General features: G+C 37.2%; 1 protein-coding gene and 1 non-coding gene across 16 annotated transcripts in view; both read right to left on the bottom strand.

Annotated features, from left to right (window-relative positions):
- Positions 1-26,600, bottom strand: part of PKP4 (plakophilin 4) — a 278,532-nt gene that overhangs the window by 106,059 nt on the left and 145,873 nt on the right. For 13 of the 15 annotated variants that reach the window (XM_055120668.1, XM_055120675.1, XM_055120671.1 and 10 more), the window contains one exon: positions 16,258-16,370. The exons of the other annotated variants lie outside the window; for them this stretch is intronic. In XM_055120668.1, the coding sequence (XP_054976643.1) occupies positions 16,258-16,370 (113 nt within the window). The remainder of the gene's footprint in view (positions 1-16,257; positions 16,371-26,600) is intronic. 15 annotated transcript variants of the gene reach the window in all.
- On the bottom strand, positions 15,800-15,874 carry LOC129400604 (small nucleolar RNA SNORD83). The gene has a single exon (XR_008627811.1). It is a non-coding gene; the product is annotated as a small nucleolar RNA SNORD83 (small nucleolar RNA).

Here is a 26,600-nt window from a genome sequence, read left to right as displayed (position 1 = left end):
CCTGGCAGTGCTAAGAGTTGACTCCTAGCTCTGCTCTCAGGGATCACTACTGCTGGGGCTAGGGGCTGATACAGGGTACTGATGAATGAGCCTGGGGAGGCTGCTTTGCGAGGCAAGCACCCTACCCGCTGTACCATCACTCCAGCTCCAACTGTTTCATTTTTTAAAAAGTTTTGTTTGAATTAAGCCCAATCAAGATTTGAAGACTAAAAAATAATATCCTTTAGTGATATTTGCTTTTTTTTCTGTTTAAAATTATTTCTATTATCTTACAGAATTCCTTACATGTCATCTTGGTATCATTCAACTTGACCATTTTCTCCATATTTCCTAAGAATTGGTATTGATATCTAGAAGGTTGAGCAACTTTTGGGAAGACAAGAGCATAGATGGCGTTATCTACTGCATTGCGGCAGGAGGACAAAAATTCAACTGTCTCCCGTTTTGTAATATTAATGTAAAGTATATCAGTTGGTTGAGGTACTATAAGCCTGGCTATTCCTTGTAAAATTTCTATCATCTTTTAAGGAATGATTTTGTTAGTCATCGATGATCATTAATCTAGATACATTATTTCAATAGTGCTTATAAAATTCAACCACAATTGTAGTTTCTAAACTTACTCTTTTTCTAGACGTGGAAGGGATCCTCCCAAGTAACATTCAGGAGGTCATGCCTTCCCCTGGGCCACTTCTCAGCCAACAAGGCCATTACTCAAGGATGCTGCACTAGGCGTTGTGGCTTAAGGTGTCGGGAATAACTGGTTCACCCAGCCATTGCTGGGGGTCTATAAGTTCCTAACCTGGTGGTGCTCAGGAGACCACGTGGTAACAGGAATTGAACCCAGGTTGAGGGCATGCCAGCCATGCACCGTAACCACTCTATCTCTTGGCCTGTACACTGATTCTTAGTATACAATTCTACTCAGCTATATAATTTCTACCTTCGTATATACGTTCATAAAGAATAAGATACAAATTTACTTCCTCTTGAAGAGCAAATCTTCACAGAAAAGGTATTTCCAGTGATGCTCAGAAAATAAGTATAGATTTGTAATTTGTACTTTAAAGTACCATTTCTGGTACCATGCTTGCTAATTTTAGTTGATGATTTTCTGAGGCTTGAATAGCCCCATCATTGACAATGTAACTAGATCTGAGAATAGGAAGGTCGATTTTTAATTGACGTAAAACCAGGGACTATATTCCCCAGGCTTCTACAATAAGTGACTTTTTTTTTTCTAATAAAAGAAGGAAAAAAGTTAATAAATAAATATGTATACCCTGAAGACATTCCTCCTTATATTAAAAGCAGGTCATTAATGCAAAACAAATGTATCAAAACTACGTGAAAGTAGTAATATATACAACTGCTTAACAGAAAATTTTCGTTAGCTGTGAAAAATCTAGCCTACAGGCATTTTTCTCCTTTAGAAGAAGTGTTGCATCCCCAGCCTCCTTCCCCGCCCCCACTCCCCACCCGTCCCCATATAATTGTGGAGTATCACAACAGCAAAGTAGACAAATCTGGCAAAAAACAGATTAGATTGATTTGTTATTAAATAGATTGTGAAGCCTCAGGGAGGATAGCTATTATAACAATTCAGACACTACAAAGTCTGGCAAACTTGTCAGATTTTTCCCCTTGGCAGATATGCCATGTTCATTTTTGCAGGAAGCTGATTAAATGCTGAAAATGCACCAATGGACAGCTCTCAGTTTTAGGAAGCTAATCACATTTTCAATTTTCTTTTTCATACATCATTGGCCTCAGGCTGCAGCAGTTAATCAAAGGGTTAACAAAATACCTCCACACAGAGTTTCTGTTAAGTGTCTTAACCTGCCAAATGGTAATCAAAGGGTGCAGTTAAACTAACCTTCCTTTACTTCATCGTGAGAGTAACTATATAAAGGAATGGTAAGTATGTTCTGTTAAAATAATTAACCATAGAACGTTCTTCAGTGGCAGAATATATATATCAAGATTGTTTAATAGAATTTTTGAATAATACCTATGTGATGTCTTATGTTGTGACCAACCATAAAATGGCAGTGGCTGCAGAGTTTTCTTAAAGATGAGACAAAATAGTGCAAGTGGAGAAGGTGTATGGCAGCAGAATGGAGGCTGAAAGTTTCACTCAATTGTGGATTTTATATATATTATGCATATTTGGGATGAAAAATGGAGTTAAGTCAGGAGTTATTATCTTCCTGAAATAGATCTTGCTAACTGCCATGAACAAACAATAGGTGGGCCAGGGAGATGGCTCAAAGGGCTGCAGTGTGTGTGCTCTGTATGCAGAAGGAGCCCCAGGTTTGATCCCTGGTACTGCCTGTTTACAATAGCCAAATCTGGAAAAAAGCCAAGTGCCCAAGAACAGATGACTGGTTAAAGAAACTTTGGTACATCTATACAATGGAATACTATGTAGCTGTTAGAAAAGATGAAGTCATGAAATTTGCATATAGGTGGATCAACATGGAAAGTATCATGCTAAGTGAAATGAGTCAGAAAGAGAGGGAGAGACATAGAAAGATCACACTCATCTGTGGAATAGAAAGTAATAGAATGGGAGACTAACACTCAAGAGTAGTAGAGATAAGGACCAGGAGGTTTGCCCTATGGCTGGAAGCCAGCCTCACATGCTGGAGGAAAATACAGCTCAGATAGAGAAGGGAACACCAAGTAAAGGGTGTTTGGAGGCCCCACTCAGGTTGGGAGATGCATGCCGAATGTAGACTATAGATCGAACACAATGGCCACTCAATGCCTCTATTGCAAACCACAATCCCCAAAAGGAGAGAGAGGACAAAAAGGAATACTCTGCCACAGAGGTGGGGTGGGGTGGGGGGATAGAGTGGGGGCCGTGGGAGAGATACTGAGATTATTGGTGGTGGAGAGTGGGCACTGGTAGAGGGATATGTACTCGATCATTGTATAACTGAACCACAAACACGAAAGTTTGTAAGTATGTAACTGTACCTCACGCTGATTCACTATTAAAAAAATTTTTTAAAAAATACACAAACAACCCTAGGTAGTATGTTATATGCAAGTTATGTATGTTATGTTCAAGGTCTCTTGTTCGCTATTCTAAAATGAAAAATTTATAGTTATGATGAAAACATTTTTACTTAATAATATGAAAATCAAATATATAAAGATAAGACCACTGGAGGAAGGAAGAGAATAGGCAACACAACTTAATCAACATTAAATTTCACAAAATTAAAAAATAATAAAATGTACACAATGCACTTTATGTTACAGAGTACTATTAAAGTACTTTATCTATGACCATGACATAAATGGTTCCTCTAATAGAATTTCCAGGGTTTTATACCTTTGTATCTCAAGAATAAAGCAAAGGCACAAATATTTATTGAATGAATTTAGAAGACATCAGAAACATTTTCAAAAAAATAAATGCAGAATAACTAAAGAAAATTTGCAAATAAAAATTAGAGTTCTTAGTAATATCACCTGTTTATACTTCCCCCAATATTCTAAAATGTAGATTTGTACATCTTAAGAGGATGGTATGTTATATATAAAAATCTGCCTCTTCCATATACCTGTGATAATTCTAAAGAATTTATATTCTAAAAATAAGCTAACATGGTGTATTTGTGTGGTGATGTACTAAGATGCATACTATTTTATAGTACATATCCCAGGATTATTAAAGAATAAAAACCCAAACCAAGCCACTAATAATATAAACTAATATACTCTTTGGAAAATTAGATGAAAAATATGAAAAGAGGAAATTCAATAAATCATAAAGATACAAAAAACACTCTATCATTAGTAAACAAAAAATGAACAGTAAAATTAGATAATATTAGAGTGGCAACATTCAAAAAGCTAACCTAATGATGCTGCATTAAATGCTGCCATTAAAAACAAGGGGGCCAGAGAGATAGTACTGGGAATAAGGAGTTTGCCTTGGAAACGGCTGACCCATGTTCCTCAGTGGTATCACATATGGTCCCCCGAACATATATATAGAAAGAGATAAATTCTGAGTACTGGTGGGTGTATTCCAAAAAACAAACAAATGAAAGATAAAAAGAAAAAGAAAACCTGAAGTTTTTACACACTGGTGCTAAAAGTGGAATGTTTTCTCCTTCAGAGAGCAACTGAGAATTTTACACATGTGAGGAAGTACAAGTCAAGAATGTTTAAGAAGTGTTACTTTACTATTCTACAAAATGAAATAACAGTCTAATGGTAGAAATATATAATAGCAGTGAATATGTAAACTAGATTTGAATATATCTATAGGGATAGATATGAAAAGAAAATGGAGAGAAAAATTTACTAAGTAGAAAAATCAAAATGTGTATGTATCTTTATATATTAAATATAAAACAAAATGTTGGTCTATAAACCTCTAATATGAGGAAAAAATACAAGAAGTATATTTTAAGACATTGGGAAGGAAGAATGGGGCATAAGAGGCTTGAGTTTTACATCTTTACATATTCTGTTTTTTGTTTTACAAAAGAGACCAATGATGAAATACAAATTTCAGTTCTGCAATGTGAGTTTTTAACTTTTTAATAGTATTTCTCTGTAGTTGTTACTGTCTTTGTTTGGGGACACACCTGGTAGTATTCAAGGGCCACTCACTCCTCAGGGATCTCTCCAGCCTGTTTTTTTGCATTTTTAGCATCTTTCATGATCACTGTCACTGTCACCCCGTTGCTCATTGATTTGCTCGAGCAGGCATCAGTAACATCTCCATTTTGAGAGACTTCTTGTTACTGTTTTTGGCATATCATATACGCCATGGGTAGCTTACCAGGCTCTCCGAGAGGGGTGGAGGAATTGAACCCGGGTTGGCCGCGTGCAAGGCAAATGCCCTGCTGCTATTGCTCCAGCCCAGCTTTCATGATAAAGATAAAAATTTATACAGTCAAAAATGATAACGAAGAAATATAGAATAAGTATGTAAAGTAATTTGTATAAGATGGCAAAGACAAAAATAAAAGCATCTGGTCTACTTAAACTATAATCTACAATATATGGGCAAAGGTTAAAAAAATGACAAACTGTGGGGAAAAAACAAAATAATTTTTGTATTGACTCAATAATTCATTATTGTTACATATTTTAAGAGTAGTAATTACATTATGAGCTATGAAAAATTACAGAAAATGAAATAATGTTATTTTAATTAAACTGGCTCCTTAAAAGATAATTAAATATTGACATGGCACATATATTTTAGATGCCCAGGCCTCTAAATTTTAAAAAGTATTTCCCTCATCATTAATTAGGAAAATACACCTGGGCTGACTGCGACAGATTAAGCCAAATGTATCAAAATAGTGTAAAACCTTTCTACCCGCAAACTTTGATGCTCACTGTAAACTGGATCCCTTTACATGGTTCCTCTTACCATATCATCCACTTAACATTTTAAAATACTTAGTCTAAGAAACAGATCAGTCATCTTGGGCTTTTATTCACCATGGTTCATTTCTATTTTTTGAATTTGCCAAGGAAACAAACTGCTCTTACTATATTTTGTAAGATTCATAAGAATGAGCTCAGATAATAGCAACTCCAAAATAAAATTTCCTGTTGGATAAGGCATGATTTAAGAAACTAAAAAGTCCACAGTCAAAGAAATCAGACTTTTCCTTGAGAAATGTCAGTTTGTACTTACTTTTCCAATCATGTTGGGCTAAAAATATTTTAAATCCTGAAAAGAATCGATTATTATGAAACTGCTTGGTTTTTAGGGCCAAATTAGGTTTGCATCATCAAAAAACTGAACAAATCTATATTGGGCTCACATGCCCTATATAAAAAAGTTTGTTTATTCAAGTTTAATTCAAATAGGTAGAGAGAGTTGCCACTTGAATTTGTATGTCCCAGATGAAACTGATTTCCAGCTGGAATGGCAATGAGAGATGGTAATTAAAATGCCTCTCGAAGAACAGCGCCTGAACAAACTGCTCTAGATAAATGACTTCTATGGAGCTGCAGGTCAGCCCTGAGACTCATTTGTATCTTTCAGATCTTCACTGTGTTCCTAACAGGACTATCCCAGTAAAATTTAGTGTTACTAAATTTTGTCAGATGAGCACCCATTTAATAAAGAGTCACTGCAGAAATGCCAAACAGGGGTTCTCATAGTTCTATGAAATACAGAATAGCTTATTCTTCATTTAGTCAAAATTAGAAATGGAGTCAAGAGCTTTCATTTGTTTGACCATTCAGAGTGTCACTAGTTGGCTAAGGAAATCAGCCGACAATATTCTGATGAACACCAGACAATTCTCAAATAGTTCCTCAAAGTACTCAAGAAAACTAGCACAGCAGCATACAAGAGGCTGCTGTCAGAAAGCAAAAGCACACTCTTGCAAGGGTGCAGAAGGGAGCTGAGTGGCTAAGGGAACCTTTACATATTCCCCAGGCTTCTCACCCCATATGAGAACACCTGTAGGAAATAGTTGGTGAATTTTCATTTTATTTCTCTTCTAACATTCAAGACATATGATTTGCTGCAGTCCAGAACATAAAAGAGCCCCAAACAGTCCATTAGCGGATGATGAATGGTCCAACCAAGGTAATACTCCTATAACGGAATAGTATTTACTAATAAAAAGGAAGAAATGACACATTCTAATACATGGCTCAATCTTGAAAACATCATGCAAATGAAAGAAGTCAATCATGAAGGGTTACATATGTATGTCATATGCAGGCATATGCAGGCAGAACAGATGGGAGGTTTTTTCAGGGCCCGGGTAGCACAAGAAGTAGGAAGGAGCAGTAGTTTTTAGGGTGATGAAAATGTCATTATTATACCACTCTGTGAATATACTAGAAAGTATTAAATCACACAACTTAAAAATAGGAAGTTTATGGCACCTGAAAAATTTCAATAAAACTATTAGAAAACTAGGGCTTGGGCTAGAGACAGAAATGAAGGTTAAAGGGACAGAACTTCATCAAGTATCTTCCTGAATTGGTGCATTAAGTAGGTAATAAACTGTCAAGGCACAAACATTCAATCTTTTCAAAGACTCTTCATTTTTAAAGAATATTATCTGAAGAGGTTTATTTCAGAATGACTTAAAGGTATTCGCTAAAGAAAATATCTGAACCATGAAAAAGTCCTTTCTGCTGAAGTCAGCCCTAAAACATTTTTAGAATTTTTAATAGTATCAATAGAACTCTTGATGGGTACCACAGATGACCCTCTAAAGTGTAAAAAAAAAAATCAAAATAGCAGAGTGCTATCAAATCTTTTCATTAAAAATAACACAGTTCTTCTCATAAGTGGTGATAAGACTATTGTCAAGATTGTGTGACCTTCTTGGAAGCATAAAGAATTCTATTTTAGCAGAGATTTAAACTAACTGAAAACAGGGAGAAAATCTTAGGAAAAGAGTGTGAAGTTATTTAATTTCAATACTGCCTCTTGCTTTTCCCATCATTCAAGTTGATATGGAGAAGAGTTTTTTCAAGGTCTAAAATACATTCCTAATACCAGTAGCTTTCAGAAAAGGTTGGGCAATGTGAAGGAGTAAAATGCTTCCAAATGGAGTATCAGAAATGAAAATACACAAAAATAGAAAACCTTAAAACTGTGTTTTAATCCCTGAAGTTGCTTTCAAAGCTTTCTATACTTATATAAAGGTCCACCACTCCCACCCCACATCCCGGTTTTGGGCCATGCCTGGATGTACTCAGGGGTTACTCCTGGCTCTGCACTCAGGAATTACTCCTGGAAGAGCTCAGGGGACTATACGGGATGCTGGGGATTGAACTCAGGTTGGCCATGTGCAATGCAAGTGCCCCTTTGATCAATCCTTTGAAGTGACCTCTTTTTTACTCCAAAACAAAATCAAATTGAGTATTCCATCCTCATTAGAGGATAAGATAAAATACATAGAGAAATTATGTGCTTCAAAGATATAAACTTTCTCTTTCACCTTCTATAATTTGTCTTTCAGTTACTGGGAAGGAAAGTCAGTTTCTGGACAATGTAAGACTCCATGTCAGTTACAGTTTTAAAATAGAATTTTAAAACTATATTTCAAAGAGAATGTTTTGAATTTAAAGACAGTCTTATTTATATTGAGTCTTTCTCCAATTCTAATATCTTTGTCTTCTCTCTCTGTATTTTATCACCCAATAAGCTAAAAGATAAGGGCAATTTTTCTACTAGCATTAAATACGTAGCAGTACCAGTTCACTCCTTTGATGCAAGAAGGGTGAATTTGCCTCAGACCAATTCCCCTGGTCATGACTTCCTCCCAGAGTGAAGCTGCCACTGAAAAATGGTAGTGAACTCTAGCCTCTATTCAATCAGCATCCTCAAGTTCAATCTTAAACAACTTGTCACTCTAGGAATTCCTCAGACAAGTGAAAGCCAGAAAAACCTAGGACTGGTATATCAAAGTGGGGCTTTGGGAAAAGTCATGCAGAAGAAATTACCTCAAACTTAAGTTTAAAACATTTTTTGTTTGTTTGTTTTTGGGTCGCACAGGGTACTGCTCAGGTATTACTCCTGGCTCTGAGTTCAGGAGTCAATCATTCCTGGCAAGCTTTGGGGACACTTGGGGCTACTGAGGATCTAACTCATGTCAGTCACATGCAAGGCAAGTGCCTTACCTGCTGTACCATTTCACTGGTCCCCCCAAATACATTTTTTGACAAGAATTAAAAAAATGTAAGAAACTTTGAAAAGGGTTAGTTTTTATTTAAAAGATGAAATAAATTGAAGGTAGTTCGGGGGTTAAGGCATTTTACCTTGCATGCAGCCCACTCCAATTTGATCCCTCACACAGCAAATTGTGCCCAAGCATTGCCAGGGGAAATCTTCGAGCACAGAACCTAACAGCCCCAGCATTGCCAGGTGTAAAACCTCTATCTGCCAAAAAGACAACAGAGAACAACCACACCTTTAACTATTCCTCCCACCTTCATGCCTTTAGAGACGAGAAGGTGAGCCCCAAATTTTAGACTACTGGGCACTTTTTACTGTCACTCCATCCTATGAGATCTAAAATAGACCCAAATCAAAATGATATTCTTAGATGATAGTACACGGAAACAAGAAAAAATCCCATGTTCATCAAAATTTGGTTCTGAAGGGGGATGTTTAATTCCTGAGAGAAGAGTTCTATAATTCTGCATGTTTTTGTCTGAAGCATTGTGCTAGAGACTCTCCTGAGATGTGTGTTACAGGCCTGCATCCCAAGAGTCAGGTCTGTTGCTAAGGCACACGCTCTGCACGCCTACACAGAGACCAGCAGCACAGGATAGCTCGGTTCTGGGCACGCATCGTCACCCCATGCTCTCAAAGCCTCTACAGACAGAAATAGTCACACGGGCTGGCTGCACACTCGGAGGCCTGAAATGGCTCCATCCATCTATGTGTGCTAAATATCATCCTAGAGCCAAACCAGAGCATCAGAATTGGCCTCCTGGAGAATTACTGCTAGCTAAAGTGATATTCCCTCCATTTAGATTCCATTTTGCAAAGGAAGAAAGAGCCCTCTGAGTCTGATTGTGTAATTCAGAGAGAGACTATTGAGGACGCTGTGTGCCTCATCATGCAGTGGTTTTTTTCCCCAACTCTGGTGACTTACAAGTGAAGAAAACAGAGACTCAGGCCCAGGCATGGTAGTGATCCTCATCTGAAACGAGGCTTTTTTTTTTTCTATTACAGAGATAGATTGAATCTGTTCATTTATTAGTGTTTCTTCTCCTTAGCATGGCTACTAGAACACATTCAGAATCAAAGTGGCTCAAAACTTTTAGAAAATAAAGTATTAATAAATACATTTTGTATGTAATTTTAACCTTGACTTCATCTTATTTTTCTATACTAAATCTTCTGTTAGTCTTAATTTCCTTAGTTATCTTAGCTTTTAAATATTGTAAAGGTGTTTGAAATACTTGGAGAATGAGGAAAGTTATTAAAGTGTCATTATAGGGTATTCAGTATAAGTGTGCAGATACATAAAGACTTATTAGTATACTTATTGTACAGACTAACTTCTATAAGGTGGAATATAAAATACTCAGATGACTGTAGTTTACTAGTACACACAAAAATCAGAAAAGCAGAATTTCTTTTCTTTTCTTTTTTGTAGTGCCAGAGAGTCTACAGTCTAAAAGGGAATTTTATTAACTTATCCCATTGCTCAATTTAGATGAGGTGAAGCACTAAATATACAAATAACTATACTGTACAAATGCAGAAAGATTATAATGCCACTAGGAACTATTTTATATCCCGCCTTAAAAAAGGAGCACTATTTAATACACAGATAAATATTAATAACACTTATTAACTCTACCGTACTTTGCACAAATGCAGCTAAGTTGTAACTGGTCTAAGTCATCCCCATAGTTCACTTTCAGGGTTTTTCAACACTGCAGCGATCTTTTTTTTTTTTTTTTTTTGCTTTTTGGGTCACACCTGGCGATGCACAGGGGTTACTCCTGGCTCTGCACTCAGGAATTACCCCTGGCCATGCTCATGGGACCATATGGGATGCTGGGATTTGAACCCGGGTCGGCCGCGTGCAAGGCAAACGCCCTACCCGCTGTGCTATCTCTCCAGCCCCCACTGCAGCGATCTTATCGGGTCTGATATATGTATGATCTTTGGATACAGGAGCTTTCACCCACAGATTAAGGATCATTATACGTTAATGTGGTGGGTGGCAAGGCCTGGGGATGTGATTCATGGTCCAATGCCTGCCTTGATAGTGGGATCTCAGCACCACTGGCACTGGGATCCTGGAGCGACACGTGTGAAATCTCCAGGGCAATGCCACCAACTGTAACCCCAAGAGCACCACAACCAAGCATGCAATCCCCAAACATAACAATAACAACAAAAAGGGAGGGGATACAAAAAATATAAGATATGGGTCCAGAGAGATTCTACAAAGCACTTGCCTTGCACACAGGCTGGCCCTGGTTGATCCTGAAGCACCACCTGGAGAGATTCCCTGAGCGAAGAGCCAGGAGTGAACTCTAAGTATTGCCATGTGCGGCCCAAACTCTCCTATCTCCAAATAAGATTTAGGATAAATTGCTTTATGTTGCAGTAAATTAAATGGAAAGATAACACAAATGAAGTCTTATAGAAAACTCATACTTGTGAGAGTCAATAATCGAAATGATGCCATTTTAATCACAAGATTTTGTTTTAAAGTTCTTATGAAAGCATACTGCATATCAAATGCCAGTGGTCACTGAGCATTTTAGTTTTAAGACTACTTCTACATAATTATATGCAGAGGCTCAATTTCTTCTCCAATGAGATGAGAATACCACAGGTTAAAAACTGATATTTGGCAACAAAGTAGAGCAATTAAGGCACTTAAATGTGGTTGACTTAGGTTCTTATCTCCATATGGTCTCGCCAGAGCACTGCCATGAATTGTTCCTGGGCTCCAAGTCAGGAGTAAGGCCTGATAAATGTCCAGAGTGGTCCCCAAACCTAAGCTAAACCAAACCAAACCAATTCATTTTTGATACTACAAGCTTGAGGAAACCAAACTGCTTCATTTTAGAGCTATTTATTTGGGGAGGGTTCCACTGTATATAATACAACACACACTAGCACTTAGGGATTATTCTTATTCATCGGGAGAGGTCAAGATAGCAAAACTTTTCCACACAAAAAAGCTAAATTAAAGATGCACTTCCTTTTCCTTTATCAAATAAGGAAAGAAAACCTCATTAGCTCTGATTTAAAAATCTAAATCAAACAATATAAAAGATAGCTAGTCCCATTTTATTAACTAAATTCGCTTCACATAAGAATGAAATGAATTCAAAAGCAGGTACATGATGGAAGCAGTAATCCACTTTTAATTTCCTTCAAACAATTCAGAATTTGCTGATAGGAAAGAAGACATGGGTCTGATAGCAAATTGCTGTGTGTTAGTATTTTGACATTCTGGCTACGTAACTAACATCTGATAGAGAATAGGATAGTGAGATCTCTCAATTGACACAATTAAAAAAAAATGCTCCCTTTGCCAAGTCTGTTCCTAAAAAGCTCTTAGCCCACAGGTAAGCCTGGTCACAGAGCACAGTAACTGTTTGTTTGTTTGTTTTTGCTTTTTGGGTCACACCTGGCATTGCATAGGGGTTACTCCTGGTTCTGCACTCAGGAATCACCCCAGCAGTGCTCAGAGGACCACATGGGATGCTGGGAATTGAACCCGGGTCGGCGCGTGAAAGGCAAACACCCTACCTGCTGTACTATTCCTCCAGCCCCACAGAGTAACTGTTTTAACAGTTTTCATAAGGTCACTTAAATACCACACTGAGCAGAGAGAAAAAGGAGACAAAAATCCAGAGAGTACAAGCACATGGCCTAATGGTAAAACATCCTTACACAATGAGCTCAAAACATGCTGGGCTTCATTAAGGCTTCACAGGAGAAGGGCAGCATGAATATATAATCATTCTAAACAGAGTTCCACCTTACTGAAAAAAGAAATCTACATTATTGAAAACCTTAGATTCCATAATAGATGTTTGTGCTGCCAAGATAACGATGAGAAGGACAACAACAAAAAACTCTCAAGCCCTAGGTGCCCCATAAATCTTACCACCATGTGGAATCAGTGCGAAATTTTTCTCTTAAAAACAATGTTAGAGGTTTGGTAAAATCCACATTGCTTCCTCCTCCCTCGATATACCCCTAGTAGGTCCAATCTTAAAATGGTACAATTCCAAACTACTATGAGAATTTTTATCATGTAAATAGACATCCATAAGCAATATCAAATGTTATTAAACATTATACAGTATTTTGTATATATTTACTGTTCATAATGACAATCTCCTTTATCTATTATTTTGCAATTTGTGGATTTTATTCAAAAGTCTTTTGGTAAGTATGTCTATACATGTAGATCTAGTTATTTAATTTTAACTGTTCTTGAATACCTTTATCCAGATTCATTCTTATCTCATCTTGAAGGGTTACTAATCTTTGTACTTTTCTAAATAATGTTACAACGAGCATCCTTGTGCCTGTCAGATTTAATCCAATTATGTCAAGTTCTTGAAATTTTAAATCCTACTTCTCTGCCTGCTAATTTTTCACTTATAATTATAATATTTTATTTTTTAGTTTCGTTGGTTTGTTTTTGAGCTACCCCTGATGTGTACTGCGCTTACTCCTGGCTCTGAGCTCAGGGATCACTTTTGGTGGGGCTCAGAGGACTATATGTGGTACCAGGGATTGAACCAGGGTTGGGAGTGTACAAGGCAAGCACCTTACCCACTATGGCATCTATCCAGCCTCACTATATTTATTTAAGCTTAAATTTTATAATATCTAATTGTGAGCTCATCTTTAGTGACATGTTTCTTTAGTTGGAGAGTCCTAGGCCTGAATAATGTGGAGAGTTAATTGTGGGATCCAAAGTCTCAGGTGTTGCATGTCTGGGGAGTACTAAGTGTGTAGCTTTTGAAGGTCATGGTTTAAAGCAACAACGTAAGTTCAAACATACCACCCAGGGCACTCTCTCTTTGGATGGAGAATGAAACCCAAACTCTAGTGCATTGGAAAGGGCTTGGCAATTGTTTCCCAGGACTCTTGTAAAGCCAGCTCAAATATTTCTAGTTCTGGCTTTTATTTCCTTTTATCTCCAGTAACTGGGGTCAATGCATTTTGTTTTGCCATTTCCTTTAGGTGTTGACTGGAATTACTGATATATGCAGTATTTCTAGTTTATCAAGAGGAGTTCCATGCTAGTTAAAACTGTCAGATTGGAAGTCCTAAAGGAATTCTTCAAATTCTCAGTTAGGAGTAGAAATGTAGCTCAGTGGTAGAGCACAGGCCTGTATGTGTAAGTCCTAGTTTGATTTCCAGCTCCCATCCCATATAAATATTTTTTTCTATTAGTGTAAAATTACATAATTTAAAAATCTGCGGGTCCAAATTATTTTGACTATACACTATCACACAACTGACTTTGGGAATTACTTTTTGGTTTAAAAGATGGCTTAATTTAAATACATTGAATAGCTGCTCTAGATAAAGGCTGGTGTGGTCTAACAACATTATATTCTGCTTATACTCTACCACAATAACTTTAATGTTGTTACACACCATAGTGCTTACATTTTAAAAAAATGAGTGACTTTAAAGTTTATTTGTGATAATTTTAATTTCCATAGTAAATTATTTCATTGAGTAGCAGTATCAAGTCAGAGTCAGAAATTTTTTATTTACACTTTGCTCATTATTTCTTATAAAATTAAAACCCAGCCTGGAGAGACTAAGGAGAAGGTCAAGGGCACACACCTTATAGGCACAGGGCCTAAGTAAAACCCTTAGCACAACACCAGGATTAGTCCTCGAGGCCCCAGCACCAGCACCCCCAGGCCAGAGCAGCAACGCATCCTTGGGTGCCAGCATCAGATCATGACCTGGAGGGCAAAGTATTACTGGAGGCAACCCCGAGGCCCTAAAAACACAAAAATAGAAATAAAACACTGCCTAATATTGAAAAACTACCACATAAAGGTGCATTTTGATCAAGTTTTACTGGCCTTATTAGTAAAGTTTATGCCTTAATAAAATCAATATATTTCAACAGCTACTTTGGAATAAGCAAACTGCAAAAATATAAGCAAAGGAAGTATTTATGGGAGACTTGATTAGAATATTTAATTACTAGAAAAGAAATCCACAAAGAGGAAAAGTAGTGATTTTAGTATTTGGAGGCAGTGGTACTAAAATTTAGAGTAATGTGAAGTGTCCATTAGAGACTGAAATACAAAATATGTCCATATGTATACCTAATAAGTTAAAGGCATATTAATTTATTAAACATACTTCTAGTAATATATTGGGTTTATATTTACTGTATTTGATTATTTCATGGAGTAATTATTTTGTATAGTAGCTTAAAAACAGTAGATAAATTCAAGATAAATTGAAGGCATTTTAAAATGCTAATAGCACTGTAGCACTGCACTGTCATCCAGTTGCTCATCTATTTGCTTGAGCAGGCACCAGTAATGTCTCCATTGTGAGACCTGTTACTGTTTTTGGCATATCGAATACGTCACGGGTAGCTTGCCAGGCTCTGCCGTGTGGGCGGGATACTCTCAGTAGATTGCCAGGCTCTCTGAGAGGGATGGAGGAATCGAATCTGGGTCAGCCATGTGCAAGACCAATGCCCTGCCTGCTGTACTAATGCTCCAGTCCAACATCTAGAACAGTCAAACTTATTCAGAATGTCATTATCTGAGACCACATCCGCCTCCACTTTCACTCGCTTTGAGTTCTACAGAAAGCATTTCTTCTATAATTTCATGTACCACACTGGAATAACAAACCAAATTCACACAAACACTCCCTGTATTAATTCTAGGACTACATCCAGAGATTGAGTCAGCATAAATTTCAACATACTGAACTAAGGATTCCAGAAGAGTCGATTGTCACTTTCACAAAATCTCTGATACCCAAGTATAAAATGTGGAGAACTGTGACTGATATTCAAGATGAGCAAAGTCTCTCTCAAAGAAGTATTAGTCACATAAAGATTACAACACACCTCCCCTCCTTCGCCCATCAAGAAGGCTGCACAAAAAGCATAACAAAAAGGCCAGAGATGGTACAACAGGTAGGGTGCATTCCTTGCATGGGGCCTACCCAAGTCTGAAACCCAGCACTGCATATATACGCCTTGGGCACTTCCAGTGGCGATACCTGGGCACTGCTGAGTACGGCGCCCAAACCAAAAAATAATCCATAACACAAACCAATCAGGGAAGCCAGAGCCATCGGTCATGGGTGATAGATGAGAGTCAACCTGGCACGTAAGTGTTCCTGTATCAATAAACATAATTTGGCTAATAAAAATGCTAATAACTGTTCAGAAATAAACACATACTTTTCTTAGTAAAAGTATGAAATTTAAAAAATCAACTGGTTTTACTAAATAATTGTGGAAAAATATATTTTCTTGTTGTCTGTGTATAAAAAAATTAAACTTCTAATTGTAGAGAATTTTTTTGCTTCAGAAGCATACCTGAACCATATAAAACACAGAACTGAAAGATAATCAACATTGTAAGAAGCATCTTGAAATTAGAATAAATTGATATTTTAATGTCAAATTCATAAAGACAAGTTAACAGTGACAATGCTAATTGAATCATTTGTTGTGTCCAGAACAACTTAATAAGGCAAGTAACTCGAAGGTGTATAAAAAGATAGAGCCACCGGCTCTGTACCTGGTGCTGGCGATGCTTGGTGATTCTGCTCCAAGCCTACATCTTTCTAGCTGACTGGCAACAATCTGCCTTTCCACTTCCAGTTCTCTGGTGAGTCGCTGAAACTGAAGCTCCTGTGATTCAAAAACATAAAAGGCATATAAGGTGCCACGGCTTGCTGCTCAGGCAGATGAATGGATAAATGTGAGCCACAGGAAACAGAAATATACCTATCACAAACACCATGGCTCTGTGAAATTCAAGTTTTGACTGGAATTATTGGTCAACATTTCAAACTTAAAGGCATTGGAATACAGCCTTTGTTTAAAATAGAAAATTAGTAAGTACTTGCTTTTTAATTTTTGCTTCTGAGACCTTCAAACTGCACTTCTACTATAATGCTGTATTAAAGGTCTGCAGAAATTTTTACCTCATGAGTTTACATCAAGCTACATTAACCAATAAGCTCTCTATCCTCAAGGGCTAAATTTATCTCTTTCAAACCATGGACCAGCCAGTTTTAAAATATGAATCTTTCCATGACAAGAATCACTTGATCTTATTTGATATAATATAACCTTAACTTGTTAAAGAAAAAATAATTCCAATAGCAAAGGAAGTCTTTCATCTTTACCTACAATATAAACAACAAAATCTTAATACCATCACAAATAAATCCATGTGTCATTATGTGAAATAAAGAACCAAAAGCCACTGAGGAATAATATAGAATTATAAACTGTAGTAAAAAATGAACAGATAATCTAAAGTACTTTTATGCTAAAATCTATGCTGCATCCATGAGGCACAAAAATTCTACTATAGGAGTTGTTTTAAGTTCATTTGTACTTATCTTGTTTTAACTTGACAGGAGTTTAATAAATAGAAATTATGCCTTGTTATAGAACACCTACAGATCAACTCAAGTACACTCCAAAGGATTCATGCAACATCTCTAATAACACCTCAAGCTCCCCTGTGCCATATTATCTCCTTTCAAGTTTACCAAAAGCCAATGGTGATCTGTAAATAGTTTAATTAGACAAAGTCTATGAGTTCAAAACACCAGGTTTGTAAAATCTATACCTAGAACTACTAAGACGCAAAAACTACCTAAAATATGATTTACAATAAAAGTATTTGTTGGCCATGCAAAAACTAAAATAGGACTTAGCTGAAAGGTGTATTAATTCCCTTTGAAATATGCAATTAACTGACAGCATTAGATTTTCAAATTCAAAACACTATTCTTAGAATAACTGTTAAGAACCAGTCCCCGAACTCCTTAAAACTTTTTGATATTGAAAATTCTTTACTAACGAACCCAACTGTTGTGGGCATATTACCAGGCAGGGAATGGATGAATAACAGTTGGCTCAAAAATACTGTAAAACATAATTATAAGAGGTATGATGGTTTTTGCTTAATCACTCTTAATCCAGAGGTTCTAAATAAATATATAGCAATTAAAGGACAGATGATAATTTACATTCTTTGTCAGGATAATAATTTATTTTAAGGACACTTGGTCTTTCTTTGTCCTTAAACAGCATCATATATTTTTGTGACTCCCCACTCTTCTTTCCATTACTTCCCTCAATTGTTGGTTATACATCTAGAGGAAAAGACAGACAGCTGATGGTGGGTCAGGAAAGGTATATCTGTCCATGCAAAAATCTATTGCCTGAGCCATCCCAGTACCATTGTGTTCTGGGTTCAGTGACTACTAGGGCCTGAGGGGTGGGGTGCTTTATTCATTTGGGGGATGGCCAAACATTGCTAGGATATGATTAAGATATGGTTCAAATGAGAAGAACGAGCCATTCATAGGAAAAAATTCATCTCGGTGAATTTTTGTAATGTTTGTACAGCCTGTTTCAACCTCCTCAAAAAAAAAAAAATAGGTTGGGAAATTTCCTGCCTGAATGAAGAAGTTGGAAAATACTCTTCTGTAATTCCTTCCCTCAGAAAGAGAAACATGACTTTGGCTTGGCCAAGATGCCGGACTGTGACTCAAGTGCTGAGAACAGAACATGCAAAGCTCATTTTCTCTTTCTTCCATCTATTTGCTGCATTTACAAAGTCAAAGCTATTGGTACACACACGATAGCAACAAGAGTTGCTATCTTTATACTTGGTGGAAGTGTCAGCGATTTCTTTCTTTTTTCCTTTTATTGGATTACTTATATTAGTGCAGATTTGAACACTGTTCCTGGAAAATCAGTCTCAAGGTTTGTTGTCCAGTCATCCTCACTTAATACAAGTTCCTTTTCTATTTATTTAGCCATGCCAGTTTGTTTCTTACAAGAAAGACACCTTGACTGATACACCTACAGAAACAATTTGTAGTTGTCAAAAGGTTAGGAGGACCTATGTAGCCAGCTATTACTCCATTTCAAAATTAAAAGTCAGCCAGCTCTTTAGCACACATATGGGCTGAGTAAAGTCCATCTCCTATTCCTGCTGGTAGTGGAGATTATACTATTGATCACCATGAACTGCCTTTATCAAAATTGTTCTATCCTCTATTTGCCTACACTACTTACAAGCAGGATATTCAAGTCCCCAAAGCGGAATACCAGGAAGTTATAAAACATAAAATCTACAAAGGTTACCGAATACCTGTCAATATTTACAATCAAATTATATGTATGCTTTGCTATAAAATTATCAGTATTATACCAAAAGAATATAAACACCCACATATGACTGGCACCATGATGGATAAGTACGATACAAATACTGGAGAATTCTTCCCACAGGTTTTTTTGACTGTTAAGGAAGACAATATTGTACAATCATATAAAAACACATGCTATGATTTCCAAAGTAACCCTCATTAGGATAATTATAAGGGCCAGAGCAACCATACAACAGGTAGTGCCTTTGCCTTGTATGCAGCAAATCCAGGTACGGTCCGGTCCCCAGAACTGCATATGGCCCTCTGAGCCTACAGGGGGTGATCCCTAAGCACAGAGCAGGTATCAGTCCAAAGCTCCACTGGGTGTCGTCTACCACACCCCCAAGCCCCAAAGAAGATTACTGAGAGGTATAATCTAAAAAATTGAAAATTGAAAATTTGATCCTTAAAAAAGTAGAGTCATGGTTTGTTCTTAAATTTACATCTAAAATAGTGCATCTGAATTATAGAGGGATCTTATGTTTTCCTTTGAGAAGGGCAAGGAAAATGTTTTTAAAAAGCATTTGTCAAGTTTGTCATATGATGATTTCCTCTGAGACAGCCAAGGTTTAGCTCATTTCTCTCAGGAAGAATGTTGAAAAGCATAATCTATGAGTCAATAGAATAGAGAAAAAAAAAAGCCCTATCTTATGATGCTATGAAAACTCATTTAGTATGGAGTACTATGCAGCTGTTAAGAGAGATGAAGCCATGAAATTTGCTTATAAATGGATAGGCATGGAGAGTACCGTGCTAAGTGAAATGAGTCAGAAAGAGAGGAACAGACATAGAAGAACTGCACTCATTTGTGAAGTACAGAACAACATCACATGAGGCTGACACCCAAGGACAGTAGATACAAGGGCCAGAAGGATTGTCCCATAGCTGGAAGCCTGCTTCATAAGCAGAGTGAGAAGGCAGATGGAATAGAGAAGGGATCACTAAGAAAATGATGGCTGGAGGAATCAGTCATGATGGGAGAGGTGTGCCGAAAGTAGATAATGGACCAAACATGATGACTTCTCAGTGTCTGTGTTGCAAGTCACAATTCCCAAAAGTAGAGAGAGAGTATAGGGAATTTTGTCTGCCATAGAGGCAGAGGGAGGGTGGGAAAGGGTGGGGGTATACCAGGGATATTGGTGGGGATACTGGTGGTGGTGAATGTGCACTGGTAGAGGGATGGGTGTTTGATCATTGTGTGATTGTAACCCAAACATGAAAGCTTGTAACTTTATCATGGTGATTCAAAAAAAAATTAAAAAACAAAACAAAACAAAAAAACTCATATAGTAGACAGTGCTGCCGTGTTCAGAAAAGTGAGAGGAAGAGCTCAGTGCCAGGTCGCCCTGCATCAAGTGCATCAACTCGCAGAGACCCTGATCATCAGGACTTGCCCTTGGCACAGACTGTCATCAGCCACTGGATAAACTGAGAATACTACAGCCAAAATGGTGCTAGAGTTCCCTGTAGAATAGGCTGAGCTCTCTCTTCCTTGATTCTGCCTTTTCTTCTCCTCCATAAGTGTTAGCTTGAAATAAGTAATCTGAACACAAAACTCCATCTTAATGAGAATACTCTGAGAGACTAGATTCTGCGCTTCCTTTTATATAATAAGATCTATCTAACTTAAAAAAATTATATTGTGAGATCCTTCAAATGTACAGAAAAAGCATACACAACACTACAATAAGCTTTAGAGAACAGTATAAAAGCCATCTATGGTAAACCATAATATTTTGGTAGTTTGGTTCATTTAAAAAAATTAGATAGACAAACAGAATGAAATCCCTTGTTTTCTCTCCTTCCAGAAGAGACCAATTTCCAGAGTTTGCTGCACAATATCCACATGAATATTGGATAGTACTAGTACTTCATATCTACAGATCACAGAGGATACACTGTATTGCTCTATGTAGTCACACAATGTATGCCAATGGTATGCTGCACACAATCCTCTATAGATCGCTGAGTTAAATGAGATTTATCAGTACATTTATCATGTAGATTTAGTTCATTTATTTTCAGTGCTCAGTAGTACTCTGTCACCACTGTAGCTCAATACAGTCACATGTTTCCATCATGACAAAAAACTTGGGTTGATTCCAACTTTGTGCAATGATAGCTGCTTTGTTTAATTCATCTTATGCACATGTGCCCCATTTCTCCAGAGCTGAAACTTACAAGCATATTGCTGTGTTGAAAGCTGAGCACCTTTTCAACTTTAACTTGATAATAATTGATTCACGAACTACTTTCTACAAAGGCTGGGCCAACTTATATAAACAGCCAACAGTGGATCAAGAGTTTCGGTTTCTGTATATACTCACTGACAGCAATTTGAAATTGGGGCTTACATTCCTCTTTGCTGGGGGAAGAAGGTAATCATACAGGTAATCTGCTGTTATCTTACATAGATTTAATTTGTATAACATATTTGTTATTCACCTCATTTTCTGAATCTCACAGGTGTAGATTATTTCCAATTGCTTGAACCCGTTTGTCCCTTTATGCAGGGAATAGGTTTCTCCTAACACTTACACTAACATTGTAGCTTGTAACATTTTACCTACGGTGAAAGATCTCCCATTAGATCTTGAGTTTGGGTACACTAAACAGACTGTATAGAATGAAATGGCATGCTCAGGATCATGGTGATCTAGAATGGGTAGACACCTTCAAGGTGAAAGTCAAATTTATTTATTTAACTTGCTTAGCTAAGAACTGTTATATTAGTCTCTTACTCTGTCTCTGTCTCTCTCTCTCTCTCTCTCTCTCTGGGGGTGGGGGGGAGGAGTGAGGCAACACACACTGGTGTTCAGGGCTTATTCCTGGCACTGTGTTTAGGGATCACTCATGGGAGGACTCAAGGGACCATATGGGGTGCCCAGGATTGAATCCAGGTTGATTACGTACAAGGCTCTATCTGCTGTATTATTTCTCTGGCCCCAATGTTAGTTTTAGTTTCCATAAATCATTAAACTTTCTTTACAGATTAGCTTTGTTCTTAAAAAAATCAATTAAAATAAAATAAAAATTTAAATGAAATGAAATTTAAATTTGTTTGACTTAATTTAGGTGAAAGACTGGTTAGGGTGTTAAATCTGTGTAAATGGAAATCCCTGCAACTTTTCTCTTTTGTCTGAGCTGTATTCAGGGGGAATTTTTCAGTACCTCTTTGAATTCACATTTTTGTATGTGCCCTGGGGGAAAAAATTATCGGAACCCTTTCCAATGAGAATATCTTCCACTTCTGAGATTTCTAGTTGGGTCTTTTTTTATATCCATCCATTCCTGCTTACTCACTTGGGAAGAGGCATTTTCCCCTTCCTTTTTAGGTTTACCTTCCCTCTTTCAGAAGAGGCCTTTAGTTGACAATTTTGCGCTCTTCTGAATAGAAACGCTACTAATGCTGCAAATATAGTCAGTGAAGGGTTTATTATCTCCAAGTCTCATGAAACTCTCAACATTAGGTGTTTCCACTCCCATTCTCTTTTGATAAGCAAGAAAGCTTCCATCCCTTGGTTCAAGGAATCTGTTGTCAGAACAGAAAACAGCACATACTTTACCTCTTGTAACCTCCCAATTTCTCTAACCCTATTAATTTTTTTTTTGGGGGGATGGGTTGTGGGAGGCAGTTTGGACCACACCTGGCAGTGCTCAGCACTTACTCCTGGCTCTGCGTTCAATGGATCATATGCAGTGCTGGGGTTGGCTACATGCAAAGCAACATGCCTTATCCACTGTACTATCCCTATGGCCTGTGTCACCCTAAGTTAATTCTCACTGATGGCTAAAGTGGCAACTTTCCAACTGTATCCTCATTTTACACTGTAAATTCTCTGTCGATACCATCCAAGATAGTCTCCCAAGTAATACACTCCATCTGCAGAATTTTTATTTTTGGGGGGTGGCTGGGGTTTGGGACACTCCTGGCCAGCCCTGGCTGTGCTTGGGAGACTATGTAGTATTATGTAGATTGTGCCAGGGGTCATCACAAGCAAGACACTTGCCTTAACCCACGTGCTCTCTAGTCCTATTGGTGTTTGAACCGAATGTAGTTCTTTCCTGTAAATACCTTTAGCAACAACACTATGGTTAGCATTCTTCATACCCTGTACCTGAGGTGTTCAAAAAAAAGGAGCAGGCGTTTTCCTGGCTCCTCAACACCTTTCTGTGTAACTGATAAAGACTACAATTCTTCCAAACACATATGAAAGGTCATTGTGTTTCCAGACTCCTGCCACCCAATGGCACTGCAGTTTCCTGCTTTCTTCCTTATTACCTACTGGGGTGATAGCTAGTGGTAATAAAGAGTAGCTCCTCACCCTATGCTCAGGGGTTGCACTCTATGGTGTCTGGGTCAGGGGAAAGATGGTCTACGTCTTTTGATGACTACAGAGCATCAAAAATGGCCATCCCAGAAACACCTGTACTAGCCCATTGAGGTTATCTCCTGTCCTTTCCTACACCTATTCACTTCAAGTGATTCTAAGCACTTGACAAACTCTGAGATGGCTAACAGTCATTACTACCACTATGATGGCATTTCAGAGTAGGAGGTATTTAGCACCATTAGCTGTGACCCCTTCAACTTGTTTCCCTATAGCCCGCTGAACCCTCAGTTCCATTCTCTTTCAGGCTTAGTGAAGGAGTGCCCCCTTCTTTCTAAGATTAGATCTTCCATGCCTTCTTGCATCAATGATCTTGCCCTTCTGCCTTGAATCTTCAATATTTCTTCAGTTTTCCTTTTTTTGTGTGTGTGGTAATAGGTATCAAACTGAAGACCTCATACATATGAATCCTGAGCTCTCCTACTGAGCCACACCCAGTGACTGCCCCTCAAGCTTAATGTGCAAATCTTTCTCATCAGAAAACATTATGGTCTAGATTTTGGAATCTGTTTCTTTACCCTTTGACTTATACTAATCCATTACTAATATTTTATTTAAATGGACTATTCTCTAGGGCATAGTACCATACCAGGTATTAAAATTATTGAATTTCTGGTTTCTAATGCTTTCATAATTTTTCTAACAAAAATTAAAATACATAAGAACATTTTAAAATGTTCACCCATGTAAGCAAAATCATTACATCAGCAGTAAATGTACAAGGAATCAATATACCTTTCCATCTTTATAAGTCTTGGAGAAAGTATTGAGCACTGGATATATTGAAAGAAAATGAATATGGGTTATTATATTATATAATCAATGGCTTATGAAAAGCATTTTAATTTCAATCATCATAATTTAATATCTCACTTTCCCATTAAAATCTCCCTTACATTTTCCTTTTTCTGCCATACCATGCTACACAATTTAGTTTTTAATTTTATTAAAAAAAATTGTTTAGAGGGGGCCACCCCTGGTTGGTACTCTGTAGTTAATCCTGTCCTGTGCTCAGGGATTACTCATTCTGAGAATGGAGATCATAGAGGGATACTGGAGACGGAATTGGCTCTATAATGTGCAAAGGAAGTGCCCTGTCTACTGTACTATCTCTCTGGTCCACAAGTTTGATTTTTTAGAGGCAAAATTAATGTAGAATATGAACATTTTGACTCTTAATGATACACATACAAAATATGGTGTCAAATTTAATGATAAATAAAGACAATTTATCAACAACTTAAAGAAGCTTTTATATCATTAAAAAGATCAATTATCACTGAAAGGCAACACTAAACTTTTTCTTTTTGTTTGGCAGACACATTCAGCTCTAGGGTGATGTTTTTGGCTATGGGAGGTAAGGGGGCATATCCAGCAGTTCTCAGGGCTTACTCCTCACTCTGCACTCAGGAATTACTCCTATAGTGCTGGGGGACAATAAGATTGCTGGAGATTGTACTAAAATTGGCTGCGTGCAAAGCAAGGGTTCTACCTGCTGATTATTTGTATTATTATCAACCCTGGAATGATCACTGATGGTCTTCAGAATTGAATCAGGGTTTACTGAATACAGGGCATGTACCTTAACATCTGTACTATCTCTTTTGTCCCCTGACATGCTTGTTCTTAAGTATAGCAGATTAAGAAGATATGACCTGATCTCAGGACACAGATTCTCCTGCCTTTCCTTTCCCCATATTAAAAGATGAATAAATGATGGTCATGAGGTTCTTGAGCCAAGTCTAGTGAACTATTTTTAAAAGTATATTTAAGATTTAATAAGAATATCCTCAAGAGGTCCTAATCTAGACTGTTAATAAAGCAAAGCAGCCTTATATTTTTAATGTGACCTTGAACTTCTCAGCCTTAAGAAAACCTACTAGCAAAGTAGAGGTAATCAAATGCCCTAACTTTCTGTTTATTTAATAATGGACAATTATCGGGTCTACTTAGGTCTAATTAGGTAGAGCCTATAATTATAGAAATGGGAAGCATTTCTAATTCCTTTGTTAAAAGAAATCCAAAATAGAAATGACTTGAACAACTAAAATTACCTTGTTCCAAAGTGTGCTCTGAGAACACTAGTGTTGCAAGTCGTATAGGAATATCTTTAAAAGAAGGGACTCTGGGCTCAACACTTAGGGAAATGCTGTAAGACCCCCCACCCCCAATCACTGAGATCCACAGTGATGCCAACATATTAAAACATCTGAAAAGTCTACCAAGAGAACATTGCCTTGCCTCTGTCCAACCTAGTAATTTTACAAAACCATATTTTTAAAGTTGAATCACCATAAATAGCAGAATTCCAGTTATTCATGATTAAATACCAGATGTACAATGTTCCAACATCAATTCCTTCATCAGTGGCCACTCTCTCCACCAATTTCCCAGGTTTCCCTTCTGCCTCCTGGTTTGCTTCTACGGCAGGCACTATTTCTTCATTTTGTCCTTATTTTCTGTCCTTCTAGGCACTGTGGTTTACTATACAGTTACTGATAGGGTATTATGCATGTAACTTTGCCTCTTTGCAGACCTTTTCTTTTTCAAGTAAAACTATTAACACCTCAAGAAGGCAATACTGTCTAGCATGACACAACCAAGCCAACACAACACAACACAATATCAAAGTATAAATATATTTATGGAATTAGTAAGGGGTACTTATCCTATAATTTAAATTTAAAATATTTTATATATATTGAAAACCCAATTTTTTTTATTGCTTTTAACAAAAGTAAGCATTCTCAAAGGGCAGGGCACCACAAAGAGACAACCTACAACTGGAAACTGCTAATCTCAAATTATCAGAAGAAAGTGTCTATTAGGATTCTTCACTGGATAAGCTGCCCTGTCTGCACACTGCTTCTTACATTGAGATCTCCTCTAAGATGAAAGAAAATTACAAGATAGATCTACTGTATTATTGTTATTATTATTATTTGTTAAACCAGCTAGCATTCTAATGGGATATGAATTACATTAAGTTCTCCATTACTTTATTCTACTTAAGCACAAAGGATTATACCAAGTTCTAATTTTTGATATCTATTCATCAGTTTTAGCAAAAGAAAACAGCAAAACCTACCGGGTGCTCTAAATTCATACTGTAAAGTTGCAGCTTATAACTGTCACCAAAGCACTATTATTAAGAAAACAAACTAAAGAAAGGGAGGATTACATTTAAACACATAGCCTAGAGCCCGGTGTGGATAAGAACATCAAGATAAACAGGTATAAAACTTTTCTGAAAATATAAAGAAATTATTTACTCAGTCATAATTCATTGACAT

This window comes from Sorex araneus, chromosome X, assembly GCF_027595985.1.
Source record: "Sorex araneus isolate mSorAra2 chromosome X, mSorAra2.pri, whole genome shotgun sequence".
Classification (NCBI taxonomy): domain Eukaryota; kingdom Metazoa; phylum Chordata; class Mammalia; order Eulipotyphla; family Soricidae; genus Sorex; species Sorex araneus.
The sequence above is the reverse complement of the archived record's forward strand: the minus strand, read 5'-3'. Positions and strand labels throughout refer to the sequence as shown.